Raw genomic sequence first — 22,829 nt, 5'->3', positions numbered from 1 at the left:
AGGCAGGAAACTAAAACTACTTCAAGATGAGTCTTTGAGTGCAGCTTGAGCAAACAAGTCCAGGCACAGCTCAGAACACCTAGAGATGGCTGTTAAAAGTGATTTGTACCCTCACAGCTTTGGTTTCCTGAGAACTTGGTTCCTTACTGGAAATGAGAAGTTGTCAGAGTGTGCAGATGAAGGCTGGTAAGTACCTGATGTGTTGGGCTTACGTAGCTGTGTGTGATCTTTGCTAAGAGCTGCACCGTGGCTGTGGAACTTTGAGGTGCCACACATGTTGAGATTGTGGAGAGAGATATATTTGGCCCTCACTTCAGAATTCTAGAGGGATTCTGCTTGCCTATTAATGAGCCTTCATTACTGCTTTAATTTTAGAATGTGATCTCTGGTTCTGCACAGGTCTGGTACTCTCCAGTGCAGTTACAGGCATTTAGTTCAGGGAATATAACAATTAGCCCTTAATAAGCAGCTGACCTCATTCCCTGCCTCAATCACATGCTCTGCACCTGAGAAGAAAAGATCACAAAGCCAAGAACTGAAGTTCAGGCTGTGTTAGATCAGTGATGGGAGTGAAACAGTTTGCACATGAGGCAAGAATTCTGTTGCCATCCAGTTGTACTGTGAAGTGTTGGTGTGTCTGAGGTGCTGGGTAAGGGCAGAGTGCCCCTGTTTGCCTGAAATCCTTCAATTTAAATCACATATTTCATTACTACCTTTTCATGCTTTCCTACTTTGACAGGAAGTGATAGGAAAGGGACAGAATTTCTTCAGACTGTACATAGACTTGGCTAAGGGCTAGAAGGCTGAATTTACCAGTCTGAAAGCAGCACACATTTGTGGTGTGGTTAGAAATTGCCTAAATAATGCATTTACTCTTATCATGTGCTGATAACACCTGCAATACTGGCAGTGTTTCTAATTTTGAAGATTTCTAGATCATGGGAATCCTGGAATTGTGAAGCAGAAATAACGGAGGGACTGAGGACTGCTGGCCAATATCAGTGTTCTCTGTTGAATTGCAGCAGAATCTTCTTTTTCTGCTGCTGCTTGCTGGTTACAGAGAGATTTTTGATTAACTAGGACTTTTTTCCCCCCTTTCAGTAACTGTCTTCCTCATTAAGCCTCTTTGTGTTGTGATTCTTCCCTTCCTGCTTTTCAGGAGCTCAGTGATGTGGAAACTGATCCATCCAGGGCAGAAGCAGGCAGGATTTCTGATTCAGCAAACCTTATTCCCTCATTTAGATCTCAGTGGTAAGGAAATCTGAAAGGCTGTGTCTGCCATTGTTACTTCAGGTTACACAAACATACCACCACCAAATATATTTTAAAAACCCAGATCTGCAGTCTCCATGGGTCTTAAATTTAGTGATCTTAGGAGGGCTTAAACTTAGTATAAACCTGTGATTTCAAACTAAACAGCCTGAGTTGGTTAAAATGTCCTTTGGAAGCTGGCCAAAAGGAGGCAAGGATGTATATAAGACTGGGTTGTTTAGGGAGGAAATTGATAATAAAATAGAGTTATTTTGGTGCAAACAGAGAAAAATAAAATGTACACCTGGGGAACGTCAGTGTAACAATTTATGTATTAAGGAAAGCCCTTTGGCCAGTCCCTGTCACTTGATGGAACTTCAAAATAGAAAGAATAATCTCTTTTCTCTCACTGGCTTGAGCCTGGCCTTTGCTTTGCAAAGTCAGGGGTGTGGAGTGGGTCCCCAGTGGGTGTTTACTCTGTACAAGCCTCTCTTTCCAAGAGCTTCCAGAGGGGCCAAGGACTTTTATGAGTTTGGAGATCAGATTCCTTTTCCTCACCTATCATCCCATCAAAATTGCAATGTGGCAAACAGGGTGATGGTTTGGGGTATGAGGTAAAATCCAGGGGCCTGATAAATTGATGTTGGAAGTCTTCTCTGCACCTCTATGTGGGTAAACTGTTGGGATGAAATCTTTTAGAAAATGTCCTCAGGTGCTCAGAGCTGCTCTCATTTCTCACCCCCTCTCTTGGGGGTGGACGTGGGCTCTAATGATACTCAAATTCACCTCGAGGTAAAAATAGGGATATTGCCTGCCCTCTGTATTTAGAGTTTAATGTAATATGTCCATAATGCCTCATAACTTGAGCTGTGGGGAGTGGTTTCTTTGCTCTGTGCTGTCAGTGGGCTCATCCATGTGGTGCTTTAGAGCTGGGGGTTGGCAGGGAGGAGAGGAGGAGGAGGAGGGGGAAGATGAAGCTGTTTATTTCAGCATCTCTTACCACATATTCTCACACTGAGCACCTTGGCAACCCACTGAGCATCACGTTCTCCTCACATGGCTGTCCTCCAGCTGGGGGACTCATTCTGCTTAAACTTGCAGATCATCATTTAAAGAAATGTTTCAGGCTGAGTTGGTGTGAGTTGGCTCAGGAGCTGCTCACCAGCCGAGGAGTGCAGCTCGCTGTGACAGCAGCACGGGCTGGTGCTGAATAACGATTTCCCATCGGGGCTGAGCTTTCCTTTGGGCACCGTGCTGGGGACAAGTTCCACACGCAGAAAACGGGGCCAGGAGCGCAGCCGGGCTGGAGGGAGGCTGAGAAAGGTTTTCCCGGCCAGGCTGAGAGGTGAGAGGCCGGAGATGCTCTTCCCCCGGGCTCGGGGCGCTGCTGGCAGCGCTGGCCGTGCTCTGAATGCGGCTGCGGGAAGAGCCGCGGGAGATAAGGGAGAGCAGAGCCGGGCTCCGACAGCCCCGGGGCGAGCAGCAGAGCTCAGCCTGCCGGCACAGCACTTCCATAGGTGGAAGCAGCCGCCAGCAGCTCGGCCCGATGCGTTAACACACATCCTATAGAGCTGCTGGACCATGGAATTCGAGCCTTTTATTTTTAAACCTCACACTGCTGCGGTTGAAGGGTCTCAGATGTGTCACCTCATTAGGATAACGCTGTTTGCCAGCAGGGTGCTGCTATCAGGGGCTGGAGGCTAAGAGGCATTACATTTAACGTAAAATACATTCCTAAATTGTCTCTGATTCCAAACAAAATCTGGTGTTCGGGCTTTGAGCAGAGCATTACAGGATACTTGGAAATTCCAGCTTTTACCCTGGGAGTGCTTTAGCCTTGCCCAGCAGCAGCCTTGTGAGCTCGTGGCAGAGCAGCCCCTGGTCTGGGGAAGGGAGTGAGCCCAAACTGCCAAGCACTCCCAGCAGGATGCTCGTGGTGTGGTTTGGAGCAAACCCATTTGGCTCATCTTCCTTTTGCCTACGGAAAGGGAAGAGACCAGGAGCTACTTTAAAGCTGGGGCAATTTAGAAACTAGAAACGGACAAAAAAAATATAAAGATGTAGTTGGGAAAGAATTGTTTATTTTGCGTTTCTCAGAGGGATTTTACAAACAATGGAGCATTTTAAAAAAACTGAGTGATCAAAGTACTTGACAGTGTCCCTTAAACACACACACAAGCCCCTGGACAGAGGAAATCACACCAGCGAAGAGGTCAATACTGCCGAGGAGCAGCTGCATCTGCATAGTTCTAGGAGGAAAGATTGCAATGGTGTTGGTGCTAAAAAGTGTCATCCTGGCATTAAAATAAGAGCGCGCTGCAGTGCCTGCGCACGGACCTGCAGGAAACAAAGTGCATCAAATAACACGCCGAGTACGTATTGTAGAATAAATTTATTTACCTGATACAAATGAAACTAGGTGTGATGCTCCTTTACTGTCAGCATGTCAATAGACAATTGATCTTATTTACAACTTCTAAAGGTCACACATGCAGCTGTGGGAACTGGCTACGTCGTTGTTGCTTTTTAGATAAATGCATCACGATATTTTGTATTGCACCAACATCTGTCTTACTGCCTTAGATTTAAATAAGTTACATTACAGTGCAAAAGAGGTTGATTTGCACAGATGATAAAAAAAAATCCAACGTTATGAAGTGGAGGCTTACGGTTTAACATTCATCTGTAATCGTTTCCATGGATTTATAAATAGGAGAGCATTGTACAGAAGCTGTTGGAGTAGGATGTTTGGATGATACAATACAGAGAGAGATCCGTCTACACCCCAAGGCATGCATTATCTGATATTGTACATTGTATAAACGGACGTTTTACATACAGGAATATGGAAATCGGCTGACAGCTCCGCAATTCTTGTTCAAGGATAACCAAACTCTTCTCCATGCAGCACAGAAACCCAACTTCTCTGGAGAGAGTTCCGACTCGGTAAGCTATATTGCACGTTTGTACATCTGTATCATGGAGTCCTAATGGTACCACACATTTCTTCCACAGAGAACACAATGAGTTTTGTTTTTAAGGGAAAGCAAAGAATCTTTACACGATACATGCAGAAGTTTTGGTAGATGTGTTGCTAAAAACACATGCACGCAACAAAACAACCTTACATTTCTGCAAAATTGTTTAGGAAGCGATTACTCCAGTATTGCTGAAAAGGAAAGAAAGAAAAGGCATCAGTTAATGAAAGGATGAATGCTAAGTATCATTATACAAGCAAGACTAAGATCAACAGTGACAGAAGAAAGAATGTTAAGTTTGCTAACTGGCTGCTCTGTCATTGAAGGGACACTCTCAGGTTACTTTGTTCTTGAAACTCAGAATCCTCTGGATTAAGGCTCAGCTCCCTTGATTATCATCAGAGCCAGCGCTTCCTACTAAGACTGCAGTGAAAAACAATTAAGACACATTTAATTAGCTTTTGCCTGACCAGTGGCAACAGACAATTCTCACTTCTTTGGAATTTTTACTTTCAAGTTCCATTTGTTTGTTTCAGTCGAGGCATTAGGGCAGGATTGGCCCCAAAGTGACCTAACAATGTCCCTTTTCCAAGTCAGGCAGCTTGTTCTGGGAAGCAGTAGGAAAGCTTTGGAGAAGTCATTAAACTACACGGATTATGTGTAGGCAAAGGATAGAGTACAAGGTCCTAAAGCTCCTGCTGTACTTCACCCCTACCACAGCATAAGGTCAGCCTTGTGTCTGGAGAGACTGCTCTGAGTCCCTACAGCTCCAGGGAAGCTCTTCCAAACACTGCTTCAACACTAAAATTTGGGCTCTCCTGCTAAGATTTGAAAATGCATATTAATGCAATTAAGGATGTAATTAGCAGAGATTAGGGAAACAGTTAATGGTTAGAAGTGCAAAAAAGTAAACAAGACAGGTGCAAGAGACAGACGACTCTATTGGTTTTACCTCCCTTCATCTCAGCAAATTGAGCCCCCTTGGGCTGTGTACCATCAGCTCTGGGCTCGAGCTGTCTTGGGCTGGCCCTGCTGTACTGCATTCTATCATCAGATTAAAAACTCATTTCGTACCAGGAACCTCCCCAGCAGCCTCTCTACCAACACACGCCTCGGAGCACTTTGACAGACCGGTAGAAATGTTTTTCTGCAGCCTCTTTCGTACTCATTTATTTGCAATAACGTTTTGGGAAACCAAGTATGAACTATTTTTATTGCTTGGATGCCAGCAAGAAGGAGCAGCTCGTTGTGTAGCTCAGCACTTTGGATTGCTCACACGTGAAAGCAGAGAGAGCCCAAGGCACTGCAAAGACAAGAGTTCCTGTCTAAAAATTCATTGCATGACTGCAGCTGCCTGAGCATCCTCCTTGCTACAGAACACAGGAGTCAGGAGGAGCTGCTCTCATTCCAAACCCCAGTGGGTTCCCAGCACAAGCCAATATCCTTCCTGGTGTTCCCAGCATAAGGCAGCATCAATCACACGATTGATCCTGCTCTTACACACCCCTCTCACAGGAGAGAATAAGCAGTGATGTGTGAGGGCACCAAGGAATCCAGGAAACAGCAGAGATGAAAAAGCTCGGTGAGATGGGAGCAAAGAGAAACAAAAAATATGAAGTTATTTTGTAAGAATGGAGTGGGAGATCAAGCCTGGGGAATTATCAGTTAGTCCTGCTTGAACAAGGGCTGCTGTTTGTGGGCTAACATGGTTCAATAGGAGTTACCTCCTTCAACCCCAGCTGGGGAGGTTGGAGAGGAAACTTCTGGGGAAACAAATGAGTTTTGACTTTGAGATGTTGGCAAATGACTCTGTCCTAAAAAGGCCTCCCTTCCTGGCTTCTCCAGCTGAAAAGACTGAGGCTGAAGGATGACAGGATCTATACAACTAAGGATAAACACTTTAGTTCAGACATTTCCTGCAAAAATGACAAACTTTGCACTGCAGTTCTGTACTTCCTATGACAGAAAAGCCCTCAGCTCCTTAGGCTCTTCCTGCAGCTTCCCCCAGCCTGCTCAGCTGCCAGGGCTGAAGCCCAGACCTGGCACCCCAGCTCCAGGATCACAAGGGTGTGATGCCAGGGCAGGATGCTTCATCACCCAGGGGGAAGCTCATGGTAGGTGTGGACATCCAACCAGCCAAGGGTGGGATTTACAGCATCTGGAGAACAGAACCCTGGAAGCACAGCACAGCTGCCATCCAACCCGAGATCTGCAGCTGCTGATCCTGGGGAACCCCATGGCTCCATTTCTCCAGGAAAACTTGGACAAGACTGGGAGAAACAGAAGAAAAACAGGGCAGATGAAGATTGCCTGGGCTCTGAAGTAGCACCTTGTAAAACCTGACTGTTCTGTAAGTTCAGGAGCCTGTAGGGATGGATCCAAACATCTCCATTTGCCTCCACTCATCCAGATTTCAAGGCAAAGTCCAAGAACACAAGGCCCTACCTCAAGAGACAGAGGCACGAATGAGCCCTCAGATCTCTATGGAGATCCATGACAAGCAGCAAGATTCATCTTCAACATTGACAGATCCAACAGAGAAGGTGCTGAATTCTGAATATTTTAAATCTACTTATTGACAGTCATTTTCCCCTTCAGCTTCTTAAGAGAGGCAAAAAGGGGGTGTATAGCAGGATTATTTGGCATAAAAGACAGGAACAGGATTGTACAAGAAGCAGATTTATTCATGGTGGCAGCCAGACACGTGGCTTTAAACAGGCCACCACACGGTGCTCTGAGGTTCAGCAGAGCCTGTGTTCAAGGATTCAGTGGCACTCCTGCCCTGGAAGTGTCTGTCAAGAGCAGTGGGAGCACAGAACTAAGCTCCTAATTTGTTTCCAACAAATAACACACTGGTACCCACTTTGATCTCAAGGAATCCTACATCACAGGAACTATTATTTTTTGTTTCAAGAACAGGGATGAGTCTCAAGCTGCTCATTTGTTATTGATACAGCTAAAGGCCGGTGAAGGCCAGTGGTTTTATGAAATGCAAAACTGTAGTTTGGCTCTTCCACACCAAAAAAGGGCATCTGAGGGGATTTGAACGCTCACAGTTTGGCAACACACCTGCAACATCATCAGGTCAGCTCCTCTGAGCCCCTTCAGCATCAAGTCAAAATCTCTATAAACAAAGTATCACAATGCAGTGGAATTTCTGAGAGAGCCTCTGTGTTCGGAGGGAGCACCTCTCCACTCGAGAGCTTAAACCTAGAGAATTACGAGTGCCCGCTGGATTGCAGCTGGCAGCAAGAGAACATAGCCTGGAACTATCCTTCCCCTCCAAGAGGGATCACAAAGCTGTTTGAATTTGGTTACTAAAGCACACTGAGCCAGCACAAGAGAACAGCACCTGCTGCTCTACAGACACAGTGACCCCAGGGCAAGTTTCAAAGACTGCCCTGTTAAGCTGAGACTGTTCTTTTGCCTTCTCAGATGGCAAATAACAAATAAGGAGCTGGTTTTGCCAGGAGCAGCACCTGCCCTTCGAGCACTGCAGGGACCAGGGGAGGGTGCTCAGCTCTAAGGGGGAGCCCCTGTTTCAGAGCAGGGAAAAGCTTTGGAATAATCCAGCACCTGACCACGAGTACCAGAGAGTTTTGGACACTAAACGTTCATGGTAACAGCTGCCAGGGTCTTAAGTTACAGATTTGTCTGATTTTATCTCAAACTTAAGACCAAAAGCTGTAAGACCTTGGGGCACTAAGGCTCCCAGGTGCTATAAAACAAGACCCTAAAATACACTAAACCAAAAGCAAGTGCTTTGCCTTTGGAATCGGTAATTTGAGCTTCAGACCACAAAACAAGAGTCTAAAGTGGTGATAATAATGTAGCACAGCAGAGTTTGACAAAACACAGCATGGGAATGAAGGAAATTACTATTTATTCTTCAACATGTATACAGCATATGCTATTTTACAGCAAGTCACCACTGGCAGGGTGAAATGGAAGAAAAATACTCACTTTAGTCGATGAAAGTTGGAAGGCATTGGAGAAAAACACCACAGTTAGGACTGTTAATGACTTACACATTGTTGATACAGGACTGAATTTGAAAACATGCTTTAACATTTACCGTAATAATGAAGGTGGTTAGTGCCACATTAAAATAAAAATAGTTCTATACAATATGTTCAATTTGGTCATGTGCTATTTACAGATTTTACAAAAAACACACACGAGCTTGTTACTTCAAGTCAGGCTAACAACAGGCCAGCAGAGTAACTCCATGTATACAACTGAGCATTAGTGCCCTAAGTGTAGGAAATCCAATTTCTAGCTATGCAGTGCAAGTTATTTTTTTCAGATCTCATTGCAAATTTTGATCTTAAAGGGAAAAAAAAAAAAAAAGAAAGAAAAAGAAAGGCTCTGACATGTGTAAAAAAGGTATTGAACCCCAACTTTAACCCTCTTTTGAACTGAAACAGATTGTGTGTGTTAGAAAGGCTTTAGATTTAAGGAGACAGAAGTAGCCCTCCCTATCCCTGCATAATGGGCAACACTGGCAAAGTAAGGTCTGTTACAATAAAATACAATAGACAAATAAATAATCCTTAAAAAAAAAACAACCCTATGTGTGTGGAGAGTATGGAAGAACCCCAGCAGGCTGCACCTGGAATGGTATTTTCTGCACGAGCAGGATCAGGCATACCTCATACAGAAAGTGGTGTAAACAAGGACAGTCAAGAACCAAGAGTGAGGGAAGAGGGGACCGAGAAGAAATCCTGACCCAGGGAGCAGGACTCTACCCAGTGCAGAAAGTTCTGCTTGTGAACAAAACCTGACTTTATGACAAATTAAGTTTGGATGATCATGCAGAAGACAAACAGTTACATGCTTTTTTAGTTTTAGACAACACACATTCATTCCCTAAAATCTGCTGCCAATTTAGTTTGATAGTGTCCGCTGGCTCAAAACAAATTTACTTTTTTTTTACACGATGAATAGACTATTGAACAGAACACTGTACATGCTTTTCATCTACAAAAAAATATTTGCATAAAATAGTGTTAGTTCTCTGTACATGTCAATGGACACTTTAACTGTGTATAAAAGAGGAATATATTGCCCCCACTGAAGTCAGAAAAAGCAAAAACCAAAATCTAGATTATGAAACCTCCATCACCGGCAAATATGTTCATGTGAAAATTCAGCAGAAATAGACAGTTGCTCTAAACAATAAAAAAATTAAGTTAAACTTTTTTTTTTTTTTCCTTTGAATGTAAAACTCGTCACCATGTCAGTCAAGACCAGAACATATCACTAAAGTTAGTGTCTGTGCTGTAAAGCCAGATAACCAGGGGCATAGTAATGAACACAAACGGCCAGGAAACTCCTTCGGTGCATGCTGACAGAGCACAGGGTTTGGTGGCAGGCCGCACACTATCATCTTTACCAGGTTCCAGGTAGTTACGGGCCACATATTTAAGTGTTTCATCCAGCAGAATGACAGGGAGGGAGATTTTCAATACCATCAGCCACTGAGTCACGTTCAGAGGTGTGATCTGGAAGATAATCTGAAAGAAAAGCCAGGGGTTACCAAGCTCCCCCTGCAGCCCTGGCCTCGAGCCCCACACAAGGTTTTGCTCTGTTGGGAAGTTCAGGGGTGGGGGTAAGGCATGAGCACTTACTGGCAGTGGTTCCACATAAAGGATAAGGAAGTGGAGGGACATGGACAAGCAAATGGCCCCCACCAGCCAGATGTTCTCCCACGGGGGCATCCTCATCAGGGACTGGTTTTCTGACAGGCTGCAACAGAAACATGGCTCATATGTGACTCTTTGACACCAACAGGAAGCTCTGAGAACCACAAAGCAGCCTGGCACAGCACAGGGATCCCAGGCAGGAAACAGCCCAGGACATGGTTCGGATGCTGCAACTTCAAACTGGCCTGGAAGTCAGCTCAGCAAATCAGTCAGCATCAGCCTCGGGTCTGTTCTTGAAATCACCTCAAGTGTTCTGTCCTGACCTAGTCTATTCTTCTCACTATGAGCCCAAAATCTTCTCCATGGGAGAGAAAGGCTGCCATGTCCACACTTCCCTAAGAGAGCTGAGTCTACCAGGGCCCCGAGTGCACCCATTTTTGCTGGAGTTCACTGAAAGACTGACAGAGGGCCAAAAACTTTCACCTTCTTAATGCTGGCTCTTGATTCCATCTGCCTTTAGGCTGTGCTGGAGAAGAGGCTGAGATCCAGAGCAGCAGATGTAGAGCAGTATCTTTATGTAGGACTACCCTAGTGCAATGTATTTCAAGTTTATTTGTTTTTAAATTAACTGACCTCTAAGCTATTTGAAGAAAAATACCCTTGACATTGTGCTATTTAGTGGTTTCCATTTATAATCTAATATTAATTGGCTAAACCCATACTCCCTTAGGGCAAGGAAAACTATTTTCCATATCTCCAGCATTCTTATTTTAGTTCTCCTTGATATCACTTTATACCAACATAGTAGGGATAATCTGATTGATTAATCTTAGATTAAAAATAATGGAAAATATTTCAGTGGCTTGTGCTTAGTAAAATACCAGAATGAATTGGCAGACTTAAAAATACACCTTATGATAAGAGATCTCAAATGTTATCTAAGAGTCAAGTTTGTTTGCACTACCAGAACTCAGAAGGGAAATGTGACTCACTCTTCATTAGCTAAGCTGTTCACCAAGCATCAAATTGCACAAAAAGCAGGATTTTGGATAAGCTGTGCAGAAGCTTGGCTTTCGTGTTGGGACATACGAACCTGTTGAGAGCATTGCACATCTCTATGGTGACAAGCACAGAGAGAGCCATTGTCATCGGATACGGGGACTCAAACACCACACAGTCCACCCCATAGAAGTCTGGATTGTCCTCCTTGCACTGCAGAAAATGGCTCTGGAACAGAACAGAGTCAACTCACTTCCACAGCTTGTTAACTTTTAAAATGTAAAATAGGCAACCAGGAACACAGCAGTGAGTATTGCAGAAAGGAAGTATCTTCTGTGACTTCTAAAAGTCTCTGCTTACAGACTCCTGCCTGCTTTAGAAAAATCCTCTTTAGGCTTTCACTTAACAAGACAATTTGTCCTTCAAATTGTTAGAAGCTCAGGTATCCCACCTCTGAGCTTTGCTATCAAGATTAATTAATCATGATCAAGTTTCACAGGTGCAAGTCTGAAAATATTTAATTATATAAATTTCCGTAACCTACCGCATTTGTACAGTCATTTCAAGTATGAAAGCACCAGGAACCTCCCCTCTCCCCCCAAAGATATTAAACTGAGCAAATACCAGCTGGTAAAAGGAAACTTTTGGACCACCATCAGCAGCAATAAACCACCAAGCAGCAGCACCCACTGTGGCAGCACCAACATAACCTGCAAGAAAACAAAAAGCTTTTCTCAGTGCTGGGAACTGTATGCAAGACATACTTGAACTTGCCACACTTGAACTTCTCCATCAAGACTTCCAGTACTGAAAAAACCCAGGTTGTAATTCATGTCTTAGTTTATTTAAGGAACAAAAAAAGCCATCAGGACTTACATCCAATAGCCAGGTAACGGAAGAAGAGCCACCCACTGATGAGGGGCTCTTTGGGGTTGCGCGGCGGCTTGTTCATGATATCAAGGTCAGGAGGGTTAAAGCCCAGGGCAGTGGCAGGGAGACCATCCGTCACAAGGTTAACCCACAGCAGCTGAACAGGAATTAGAGCTTCAGGAAAACCCAGGGCAGCAGTCAAGAAGATACTACAAAGAAATCCACCAGTTACAAGCTTATTCTTGTACATGTCAGTAACGTTTAAGCCTAAACCTGCAGCAGCACTTCTGTTCTCTCTTACCCACTGAAGATCACAAGCTGAATATTCACAATCAGAAAACTAAACACACACCCAAGAGCAAAGACTAACCACTGGCATGTAAGCTTTGAAGTATTGTTGCTTCTGATAACTTCAAAAATTGAAGACTTTTCTCCACTCTACTTGTCTGTATAGATAAATATATACAGACACATGGATAAAGGCTTGCAAACCACTTTCTAAAAGACACATTTTGGCTCAAATAACTAACCTTCATTTCCCTAGATTACTGCTATTCCCTGCAGAAGTTTATTGAACCTGTAACTTTCATGGCTCCAAGCCTGTGCGAATAAATAGAACAGAAATAAGGGGCTGCAGCAAGAGCCATATGAAGGACGGCCCTAAAGCTGACAAGAAACAAGGTGAGAGAATTGCTGTGCTTTATCCCACTCTGGGAAAAGTCTGCTTTGATGTAAGGTCTGTGAGCAGATCAATATTTACATTTTGTCACCAGCAATGCATTCTGTGGTGCTGGGTGACCACTGCTCCTCCCAGAGGAACACAAGACGTGTTTCTGGAACCTGAGGTTAAACAAACATCTAAGCTATGCCTGGGACTACGTTATCTGAAATTCTACATCTTGTGCTGTTTGATTAAGGTTTTGGTTTTCCTTCTCTAGAGAATTATTCCAATCATGGAAATGACTGGAAAACATTACCTACTGAGCTAGAATATTCTAAATAACACAATGCAACTTCTGTGGCAAGCTACAATTCTTCACTGAAGACAGGCCAGAAACATGCAACTTCTACAGAGATCCAATACCTGGAAAACCTCCTCCTCTGGTTTTAGTGAGAAATACTGGAAGACACCATCATCACTACTCTAGCTCAAAGAAAAAATAAATTTAAACCTACCAAACAACTTCCCCAACATTGGAGGAGATCAGGTATCTGATGAACTGTTTCATGTTGTTATAAATTGCACGTCCTTCTTCCACAGCAGCCACAATTGTGGAGAAATTGTCATCTGCCAAAACCATTTCAGAAGCAGTTTTGGCCACTGCAGTACCAGAACCCATGGCAATTCCAATTTCTGCTTTCTTCAGTGCAGGGGCATCATTGACACCATCACCAGTCTAAAATGAGAATTCAGGGTTGGAAATGAATCAGTAAATAAGGTGGGCATTCACATACAGATCCAGAAAGGAATTTTGCACTGGGTGTGGTTTTGGATCCTCCAAAAAACTCACTAAATGCAGGGAAATATGGAAGCAAGTGTTTTCCAGAATGGGAAGTTACTCAGAGAAGGCCCAATTAGGGTTTAAACAGCATTTGTCTTTCTTTCTAACCAAGTTACCATCACTTACCATGGCTGTGATCTCATCGAAAGACTGAAGGAACTCCACAATTTTGGATTTGTGGGAAGGCTCTACCCGGGCAAAGCAGCGGGCATGGTGGCAGGCATCCCTCTGGGCAGCCAGGGACAGCTCATCAAACTCCCTGCCCGTGAAGGCTTTGGTGGACACATCCTCATCCTCCACAAAGATCCCGATGCGGCGGCAAATGGCCACAGCTGTGCCCTTGTTGTCACCAGTGATCATAATAACTCTGATGCCAGCCTGTCTGCACAGCTTTATGGATGAAGCTACCTCAATCCTTGGGGGATCCAGCATTCCCACGCAGCCCACAAATGTCAGGTTGGTCTGAAACAAGACACAGCGAGTTTTAGTGCAAGATCCTGCAGATTTCTCCTCTGGTAGCAGTGAAATAATTGTTTTCCCTGCATGTTATGTCTGTGTTGTGACATTTGGGATAACTCCTTGTCCTGCTTTACCAAATTTTGCTTCAAGTGCACTAATTTGAAGTTAAACTGTGTTCTACTTGCCAGCCTTGCAAATTCAACCTGCAAGCATTGAGTCTTTCATTCTTACCATCAGTGCCAGGAGCAGAGAGAGCACAAGGCAAGAACTCATGCAACTGTTGTTACTTTCCTCCTAAATACCAGATACAGATTTCATTGGAAAATTACAGAGCAGCTAAGATGATAATCATGGATTGAGCCCTTGCAGCTGACAGCACAGAAGGCAGGGAAGTGAACCCGACTCCCAGAGAGGTATGTTCCATCACAAAAGCCCCAAAAAGGTCTTGTAGTTGAGCAACGTCAAACTGAAAAACCATAAAAGCTGAAACCACAACACAATTTTTGGACTGTTTAACTGATTTCTTCTTGTGCTTTTAGCTAAAAAAAGCTACCTGCCATCAACAATTTCTTCTAAAACAAAAAGTCTCTTCTTATACTGAGCATTCCCTCCATACAAGTGGGGAACTGTTTGTCTGACACCAAAAATACTCAGAAAGAAAATTCTCAGATGTAACTTCCTCAAGGAATAATCAAACAGAAGGAGCCACCACTCTCCAGTTTGGAAGAGGGAGAAGTGCTACTGATCTTACCTCATAGTTTATGAAATTTGAGGAGTCCTCCAGATTCATTTCCTCTTTTTTGGGAGGATTATCATGGGTTGCCAGAGCCAAGCAACGCAGCGTGTCCCTGCCAGTTCCCCATTCTCTAATGACAGACATTATTTTCTGCTTAATTCCTGGGGTCAAAGGTATTTTAGCATTTCCAACACGGACATGTGTACATCTGTCAATCACACCTTCAGGAGCACCCTGCAGAGACAAAAAGAAGAAGTAATTTAGCTTAATAAATCCCTTTCCATTACAAATTACTGAGTCTTTCCTCCCACTCCAAGCTGCAGTTAGTTGCACTGTAATTTTTAAGTATTTAAAATACTCTGCAGCCGTTCCATCACCTTTCTCTCTCCAGAGAGGGACTGACCTTAACAAACATCTTGCTCATGGACGTGCGGCTCGGTTTGTTCGGAGTACAATAGACAGACATCGACTTCCTGTCCCTTGAGAATTCCAGAGTGAATTCTTTCTTCATCAGTTGTTTTATCACCTTATTAAAACAAAAAGCATAAAATGCATTTAGGTGATACACACTACAGAGCTGTGTCCCCAGGCAATGGCAGTAAAAGAGGACTCACCGAGTTGCAGGCGTTGGCACGCTCGATCCTAGAAAGTCCCTTCAGGTCTGTGTCGAACACGTTCATTTTCTCAACCAGACACGTAAGCGCCGTCTCTGTGGCTTCACCAACCTTTTCATAAACTCCTTTAGCCTTGAGTTAACACAAAGCAAACAAAAGCACAGGACTTTAAACATCACCTGGAACCTACCAAGCTCAAGTGTCACAATGGGTGGGGGGAAGCTTTACAAGTTTTAATGTGGCTCATGAAACAAGTAAAACTATTTTAAAAGACCAGCTTTGAGGAGCTTGATTTGTAGGAATTTGAAGCCTTTAACCTCAGGAGCAGCAGGGAGAGATGTCAGAATTTTATCATCAAGTATTTCAGTCATTTTGAGACTTGGTAGCACCCATAAGGCAGCAAGGCAAAGCAAGAATGCAGCATCAGGAGATCTCCAAATTACAGATTACACTTGCTGCTGGATTTAGTTCTCAGTGTTCAACAAACATGTATTTCTCAGAACTAATACTTCAGAGGGCCTAAATACTCTCCCCGCCTTGACTAGAAGGGGATTTAGCACTGAAAGGTATTACACAGACAGATGAGAACATTTATCCTCATTGCCACACTCTCCTCTGTTCCAGAATATGAACTTACTTCATTGTAATCCAAAGAGGAATCATTGCAGAGTGCACAGATCGTTGCAAGTTCCACAAGACCATCATACTGGCTGCATTTAATGAGCTTGTCATCTTTATGCCTTTGCAGAGGAAGAAAACGGGGAGACTGAAGTTAGTTATTTAGTATCAGCATCTCGTATTTTCTTCATCCTCTTTACTGCATTTCCATTCAGTACAATGCTCATTAGTTATGGACTTGGAACCACAGAAGTTGTTGGGAAGAGCAGGATTGATAAAGGGGAGTTCTGAAGTTTGGATCAGAATCATGAATGGAATGAGAAGCTCACTGATGACATCACTCCCTGAGTGACAAAAACTCACTTCCTCCAGTGACAGTCGCACAGCAGCCTGGAGAAGGCTCAGTGACGAGCTCAGGAAGGCACTGTTGGAGCCCCTGTTTTTGCAGGGCTTGGAGGGGAGGTCCAAGCAGGGGAGGAATACTGCTGGATACTTGTGGAGCTCAGCTTCCTTCCTGCTGCATATTCTGCAGCTTTACTGCAATGCATGAAGTGCATGCACTGGGCAGGCATTAAAGCAGATTTGCCTCTTTAGTTTCCTAACAATTGATTTGTATTATATGTCAGCATCCTAAAGCCATGAAAAGTGAAGTTATTTCAGACTAACTCCACGAGAAAAAAAATGCTCTTTTCTAGGAGTGAAACACAATAATCAATATCTCGAGGCTTCAGAGAGGGAAGGTACATTTTTCTGAAGTAAAGCACCATTTTGACATCCCAACTAAGAAGCAACTTCTCTGCTTTCACACTTGGAAACAGTGAATTTACTCCTTTTCTGGAATATTCCCAGACTTCTACAGCAAGCACAAGAGAACCAAGACAGTGCTCAATACTGTTGTTTTCCCCTAGCAAAATTACCAAGGCTGAGCTAATATAGAATATCTTTTATTAAAGCTCTGAAGGACTGGGGGAAAAAGGTCTGATGGTGGAAAGATGTGGATCATTACTCTAAGAATTCACAACACAGACGATGACATGTCCCATTATGTAAGCTTTTGTTCAGTTGTGGTACTGCAAACAAATTCCAGTGTTGTGTAACACAGCACGAAAACAAAATGAATCTTAAGGAAACAAGTAAGTTTTTAATGTTGCATTTGGCATATAATCCCACAGCCATAAGCTGTGGCTTTGAAGTCCAGCTCTCACCTCATCCATCCCACCCAAAACTTCCTGTTTTCACCTGTTCTGAAGTCAAAGAACACCAGCATATTAGTGCAAGAACACTTAAAGGTTATGAAACTGAATAGGCTGTGGAAGCCAACAGTATCTGAAGTACCAAGTACCTGTTAGAAATGCTTCATATCTGGAGCAGGTCCTGCTCTGGGCCAGTGCAATGGATTAATTGCCTCTTAACCCCCCCAAACTCCATTTTCAGTGACAGTCTGCAATCCAAGGTGAAGTCAGTCACCTTACTTAAAAGTGGTTTTAAGTAAGGTGACTGACTTCAAAGCCACAGCTTTAAAAGCTGTCCATAAATGCAGATATAAACCAGGCCCAAGGGCTGGAGTTGAGCTGAGTTTCCCTATGCTCCAGTAAGAGCCTTTCTGTGGCAATTTCCCTCTCTCAGAATCCTCTGTGTCCCCGAATGCAGTGAGTTTAACACACTTGTTCACATTCCCTTAACTTCAGAAAGTGAAAACAGCACATTAACAAACATTGCTGTCTGTCTCATTATCCCTCACATCTGTCACCACACTATTTTATTATTTTGTTTATCTGGAGCTCTTGTAAGCCCAGCTAAAGTGCAATAGCTTGGAGTTTTTCAAGGTCTGGAGTCACCTTGTCTAAGCAAATGCTGCCTCCTGAAATGAAAGCATAAGCTTTTGACAGCAATTAGCTTTGAAACAAAAAAGAACTGGGGAATTAAGATTTCCAGCTGCTGGGAACACCAGGGTCTTAACTGCCATGGAAATTAAACAGAGATAATCATTATTGAGATGGGCAAGGAGTCAGAGGCACACGAGTGAAACCGCACAAGGCTGAGATGTTTACAATAACTGAAATTAAATTCTACATCATCCACAGCAGAGTTCTACTCTGCATGTAAAACTGAACTGATAAGGTTATAAAACACATGTAGGACTGATCAAGTAAAAGGAGCTGTAAAAACCCAGTGAAAAGAGGCTTTTCTTCAAAAAGCAGAGTCCTAAAAATTTCTGGTCTTCAGGATGAACCACTTACCTCACTAGTAGAGACTTACAGCTGATGCGTGCATTCTCACTGGCTGACCTTTCACTCATTAACTATCACTATTGAATATAACATATACCCCTTTTCTAGACTAAAGTAATAGTGAATGCATGAACAGACAAATATTTAACCTAAACAAGACACTTACACTTCTCCCATGGGAGCATATGTTGAGCCAGTTACAGTAAATTCATTCAGGGAGCAGCTGTCTCCTTCTACTCTGTCCAGGATAAACATCTGAAATGAGAGAGTTAGAAGTGTTACTACCTTTGAACAATGATTAAAGCAAGAGATTTAAACAGGCCTTAGGCAAGCAGGTACAAGAGGCAAGTTCAGTCTGAATAAACAAACCAGACAAGACCTGATTCTGTGCACTTGGATCCCACATGTGTTTGAATAGCTCCATACACTGAAGCACAAAGTACAGGGAACAGCTCTTCTGCCTACAGAGCTCTTTGGAAAGCAGAGCTGAAAACCACAGGAACTGTGTTACTTCAGCTGGGAAGCCCATTCACACACCACCTGACAAGCCTCACTAGAGCCAAGCTGTTCCTAAACTTCACACCTGTGAATTAATTCTCATGTAACACAAATAATGAATTAGTTCTCTGCTTTGGAATAGTCAAACACAGCTCAGCTGGACACTGTCAATTTCTTCCAAAATCATAATAAAAGCATCTACAAATAGGAGAAGCTGAGATCTAAGGGGTGAGGTTTTAGCAAGAGCCAGACTATGGCCACTTTCTCCCAATACCAGCCTTAAATGAAAGTGTTTCCTGTCCTGGTTTCCAGTTATAAGTCACTTTACCACATGGGATACTGGGAGTTTAAACCAATCAGCCAATTCAAGTGCTCTTCTAGCACTGGTGAAAATGGTATTTTCAAATTCAGACACCAATCTGAAGGATTCAGTTCTCTAAGAGATCTGCAAATCAGTCTTTCCTTCGTTTCCTTTCCAGGAGAGCTGCAGGCAGAATCACATGTGAGAGGATAGAGATAAAAACCACAGTGCCTGAAGCTGTCTTACTCTCCGTTGGAGTAGCACTAGAGAAGATAATTTCTCACTAATTGATGGTGTATCCTAATGGAACTTCTGATCCACTGGTTAGCACAAGCCATTTTGTCACATCACATTTTAGCAATATCCTCCTCTCCCCTCACTGTGTGCCCTACATTTTAGACAAGCATCTTCACAAAACACAGCCCAATAAAATAAACTCATTGTTATAGGTATTAAAATTTTGCTATGTATTTGCAAACTTCAATTCACGTTCTTTTGCAGCCCTCAGAGGCTAACAAGGAACCAAGCTCTGCTGGACAAGATCTAAAACATTTAGCCCTCTAAATAAGGAGCAGAGCATTTTGAGCTTTTAAATAAACACAACTTAAATGATGAGTTAACCAGGGAAGCCTCCTGCTTTTGGCATCTGCAGGATGAAAAAATCCCTGCAAAGACTAGGGCAGTTATGCAACTCTACTGCAAGTAACCTCCTCTGGAATACTGATGAGCAGCTGCTTTGTGTCTCTTAGGTATAAATACTATGATACTTAAGGAAGTACAACAAGTCAACCACCAATTAGGAAGAAAAAGCCATCAATCACATGAGAACAAAGTGCTTAGGGCTTACAAACTTTCACCACTGGTGTGCAGAGCCCAACATGCACACATTTGGAATTCTAACCCAATGTAATGAGGCTCTGGACATTGCATGCTGGAGTTGCTGTGCCACTGAGCATCTAAAGTTATTAAACAGAAGAATTCAGTGTATGGGGGGGAAGGGAGAGGCACAGAACTCCTGCTTACCTAAAAATACACCAACATTGACGATGACCCTGGCAATGCTGGTGACAGGGTCAACTGCACCTCAAGCTGCCAGATTAGTCATTGTTGCACACTGAAAACACTGCAGTGATCCCCATCAGACCAGCAAAGCCACTGAAGGCAAGATAACCAAATAAAGGTGGAATCACCCAGGAGTGAAAACACCTTTGACTACCTAAGTTACTGCAGTAAATCTCCTTTTCTTATACTAAGTTTCTCCACTATTGTTATCTTTCTCAACTGAAGTCAAGTGTTTGACACTTACACACAGCCCGTTCTACAGTGTAACTTTCTAATAAAAGGCATAAATCACACCAAAGAATTGGCAGTAACCTGAAAGGCTCACACGAAAGTCAATGGAAAGCTGCTTACAAACAGTCTGCTCTGTGAGTGTGGGTACAGCTGTTTTTGGCCATGACTAAGTAAGGAAAGAGACAAAAGCCTTCAAGACTACACAGTGGAAAACCAAATTCAAAGTGGAGGCTTATCTCAGGAAAATAAGAGCAGGATTTTGACGAAATGAGAACGCAAAAGAGCTGGGATCAGGAGAATTTGAGCAGTGCTGACTCCCGAGAGTGGCTGAGGAGAACAGGAGCAGCAGTGTGACGTACCCTGCACACAGACATCTGGTTGGTGGTCAGCGTCCCCGTCTTGTCGGAACAGATCACCGAGGTGCAGCCCAGGGTCTCCACGGAGGGGAGGCTCCTCACGATGGCGTTCTTCTTGGCCATCCTGCGTGTCCCCAGCGCCAGGCAGGTGGTGATGACAGCGGGCAGGCCCTCGGGGATGGCGGCCACGGCCAGGGCCACGGCGATTTTGAAGTAGTAGATGGCGCCGCGGATCCAGGAGCCGCCGTGCACGGGGTCGTTGAAGTGGCCGATGTTGATGATCCACACGGCGATGCAGATCAGGGAGATGACTTTGGACAGCTGCTCCCCAAACTCGTCCAGCTTCTGCTGCAGGGGGGTTCTCTCCTGCTCAGTTGCCACCATCTCGTCACGGATTTTCCCGATTTCAGTGTTTACCCCTGTTGCAATAACCACCCCCATGGCCTTACCAGCAGCAATGTTGGTACCCTGAGGTAAAGGAAGAGCAGGGAAAACTTGGAGTCAATCTACAAACAGGTTTTGTCGGCGAGTTTCTTTTGTTTGGTTTTAATTTAACAAAAAAAAAAAAAAAAAAAACAACAACAACAAAAAACCACCCTCAAACCAAACCACATCATACAAGTTCAGACTGTGCTTCAGCCAGGATATGGAAAAGGGTGAAGAGGAAGAGGATGACACTGCCTGTGTCTGTAAAGGAACACTCCAGGGTGGAATTTCTGCTCCCAGAACAGGCTCAAAACAAGTCAGTATTGATCTCTCACAAGCACCACAGCCAAACCCAGATGCTGAGCAAGCAGTATGTATTTCAACTGGAATACTGAATGTGTTTTACCTCTCTTTTTCTAATCCAAGTTCTATTTTGTCAGATTTAATGTTACTTGCTATGAGTAACAGATGAGTTCTTTAGGGCTCCCTGTGTGAACATATTTAACATGGAAATTAACAGTAAAATTAAGCTACCTGCCAGCAAAAAATTATTTTCTTATCTGAAATATATTTAATCCTTCCCTTCAAATAAACTTGAACAAACTATTTCATTCCTATACAGAAAGCCAGTTCTCAATTTTAGCTGCACAACACCACAATGTGTGGCCTCTTATCACACTGAAGAACTATTACTTTAGAAAATTACAGCAGAAACACTAAAAGTGTGTGTGCTCCACCCTCCAAGATTTCCTTGTGAAGGACAAAAATAATTTTCCTGATAGACTGGTTTCATCTTCCCCTGAGGACAGCTTTTATTAAAAGTTAATTTAGTTCAATGTGTATGGAGACACACATAGATATATACAGAGAACATAGCAAAGTCATGCAGTTTTTGGGGGAAGACCTGAAGTTTTGCACATTTTTTATCAGCTTCAGTGTTATTTTATAAATATTTTGAAAACGTCACAGTAAATTACTTACAGAAAAGAGCATGTTCTTCTTGTCTTGATTTACAGCACGAGGATCAGGCACAGGGTCCGTGTGCTTAATAACAGACACAGATTCACCTAAAATAAAGATTATAGTCTTAAGAAAAGATTTTGTATCTGGAGTCCTGAGGGAATCAAAAAGTTATAATCTTCAGCTCTGAAATTTTTAGGATGTCAAAATTCTTTCCTCAAATGATGTTAATTTAATTGCCTAAGTGAAACAGGAAATATTTCAGTTGGCCAAGAAAACCAAATGTCTGGCTTTCAGCAAAAACTCTGTATCAGTTTCTACAAGCATGTCACACAGGTACAGAAAGGCTCATTTTCTTTAAAAGCAGATGTTCATTGCTACACCAGATTTCACAAGGTGGTGCTCTCAGCTTCAGTCACTGAGCTACAGTACTTTGTGTAAGCTCAAGAGAGTCAAAGTTTCCTCCCTTTAAAAGGATTTTGTTGAGCAGCATCTCAGACTTCAGTCCTGTTTAATCTGACAGGAGACTTAAACATCAACTTGGGTGAAAACAGCAAAGGCTTCCTTTAAAACAAGAATTCTGTTCCTTAAATAAATTGTCCTTTTTTACAGAATTCTGATGTGCTATTTCTACTTATTCCAGCAGCTTTACAGGCATGGAATGCATCCATTTTCCTATGCTAAACATAAGTAAAGCTTGATCAGTCCTGTGCTATTCAGGAACTGTGGTGAAAAACTCTGAAGCCTGTTTCAAGACAGATTCAAGGATGAAAAATAGGCTTCTTATGAATACTTTACTGTTTTAAAATTCAAAGCTAGTTAACAACAACTTATGCTACCAAAACAGGCAGACAGATCTCCATGTTCCAGTTGAAAGAAAACTGTTGTAGCATGCTTGGTTGATTCCCAGTTTTTTTCCTATATTCAGAAGTGCTGCTACTTTGTTTTGTTTTCAACAAATCTGAAAAGGGCTCTAAAAATAGCTCCTGCATTTGAGGGCTGGTACCAGAAAACACACAAATGTGTGTGCATAGAATTTGAGCAAATAAGGCTTGAGTGCACTGAGTCTTTAGTGGCAGCAGCTTAAAAGCT

At 43.1% G+C, this 22,829-nt stretch overlaps 1 protein-coding gene across 3 annotated transcripts in view; it reads right to left on the bottom strand.

Annotated features, from left to right (window-relative positions):
- Positions 1 to 3,315: 3,315 nt before the first annotated feature.
- The window catches only part of ATP2A2 (ATPase sarcoplasmic/endoplasmic reticulum Ca2+ transporting 2), a 42,278-nt gene continuing 22,764 nt past the window's right edge, over positions 3,316 to 22,829 (bottom strand). Inside the window, exons 7-21 of one of the 3 annotated variants that reach the window (XR_002465638.2) lie at positions 21,759 to 21,844; positions 20,355 to 20,819; positions 18,070 to 18,158; positions 15,692 to 15,794; positions 15,055 to 15,186; positions 14,844 to 14,966; positions 14,456 to 14,674; positions 13,372 to 13,707; positions 12,920 to 13,140; positions 11,750 to 11,952; positions 11,498 to 11,583; positions 10,968 to 11,101; positions 9,860 to 9,977; positions 8,193 to 9,745; positions 3,316 to 4,420 (exon numbers count right to left, since the gene is read on the bottom strand). Coding sequence is in view for 2 of the 3 variants with exons in the window: in XM_021532727.3 (XP_021388402.1) it covers positions 9,473 to 9,745; positions 9,860 to 9,977; positions 10,968 to 11,101; positions 11,498 to 11,583; positions 11,750 to 11,952; positions 12,920 to 13,140; positions 13,372 to 13,707; positions 14,456 to 14,674; positions 14,844 to 14,966; positions 15,055 to 15,186; positions 15,692 to 15,794; positions 18,070 to 18,158; positions 20,355 to 20,819; positions 21,759 to 21,844 (2,588 nt within the window). In the remaining variant the exon portion in view is untranslated. Of the gene's footprint in view, positions 4,421 to 8,089; positions 9,746 to 9,859; positions 9,978 to 10,967; positions 11,102 to 11,497; positions 11,584 to 11,749; positions 11,953 to 12,919; positions 13,141 to 13,371; positions 13,708 to 14,455; positions 14,675 to 14,843; positions 14,967 to 15,054; positions 15,187 to 15,691; positions 15,795 to 18,069; positions 18,159 to 20,354; positions 20,820 to 21,758; positions 21,845 to 22,829 lie in introns of those variants that run through there. The other 2 variants (XM_021532729.2, XM_021532727.3) reach the window with 2 other exon arrangements.

Source organism: Lonchura striata, chromosome 18 (assembly GCF_046129695.1).
Source record: "Lonchura striata isolate bLonStr1 chromosome 18, bLonStr1.mat, whole genome shotgun sequence".
NCBI lineage: Eukaryota > Metazoa > Chordata > Aves > Passeriformes > Estrildidae > Lonchura > Lonchura striata.
The sequence above is the reverse complement of the archived record's forward strand: the minus strand, read 5'-3'. Positions and strand labels throughout refer to the sequence as shown.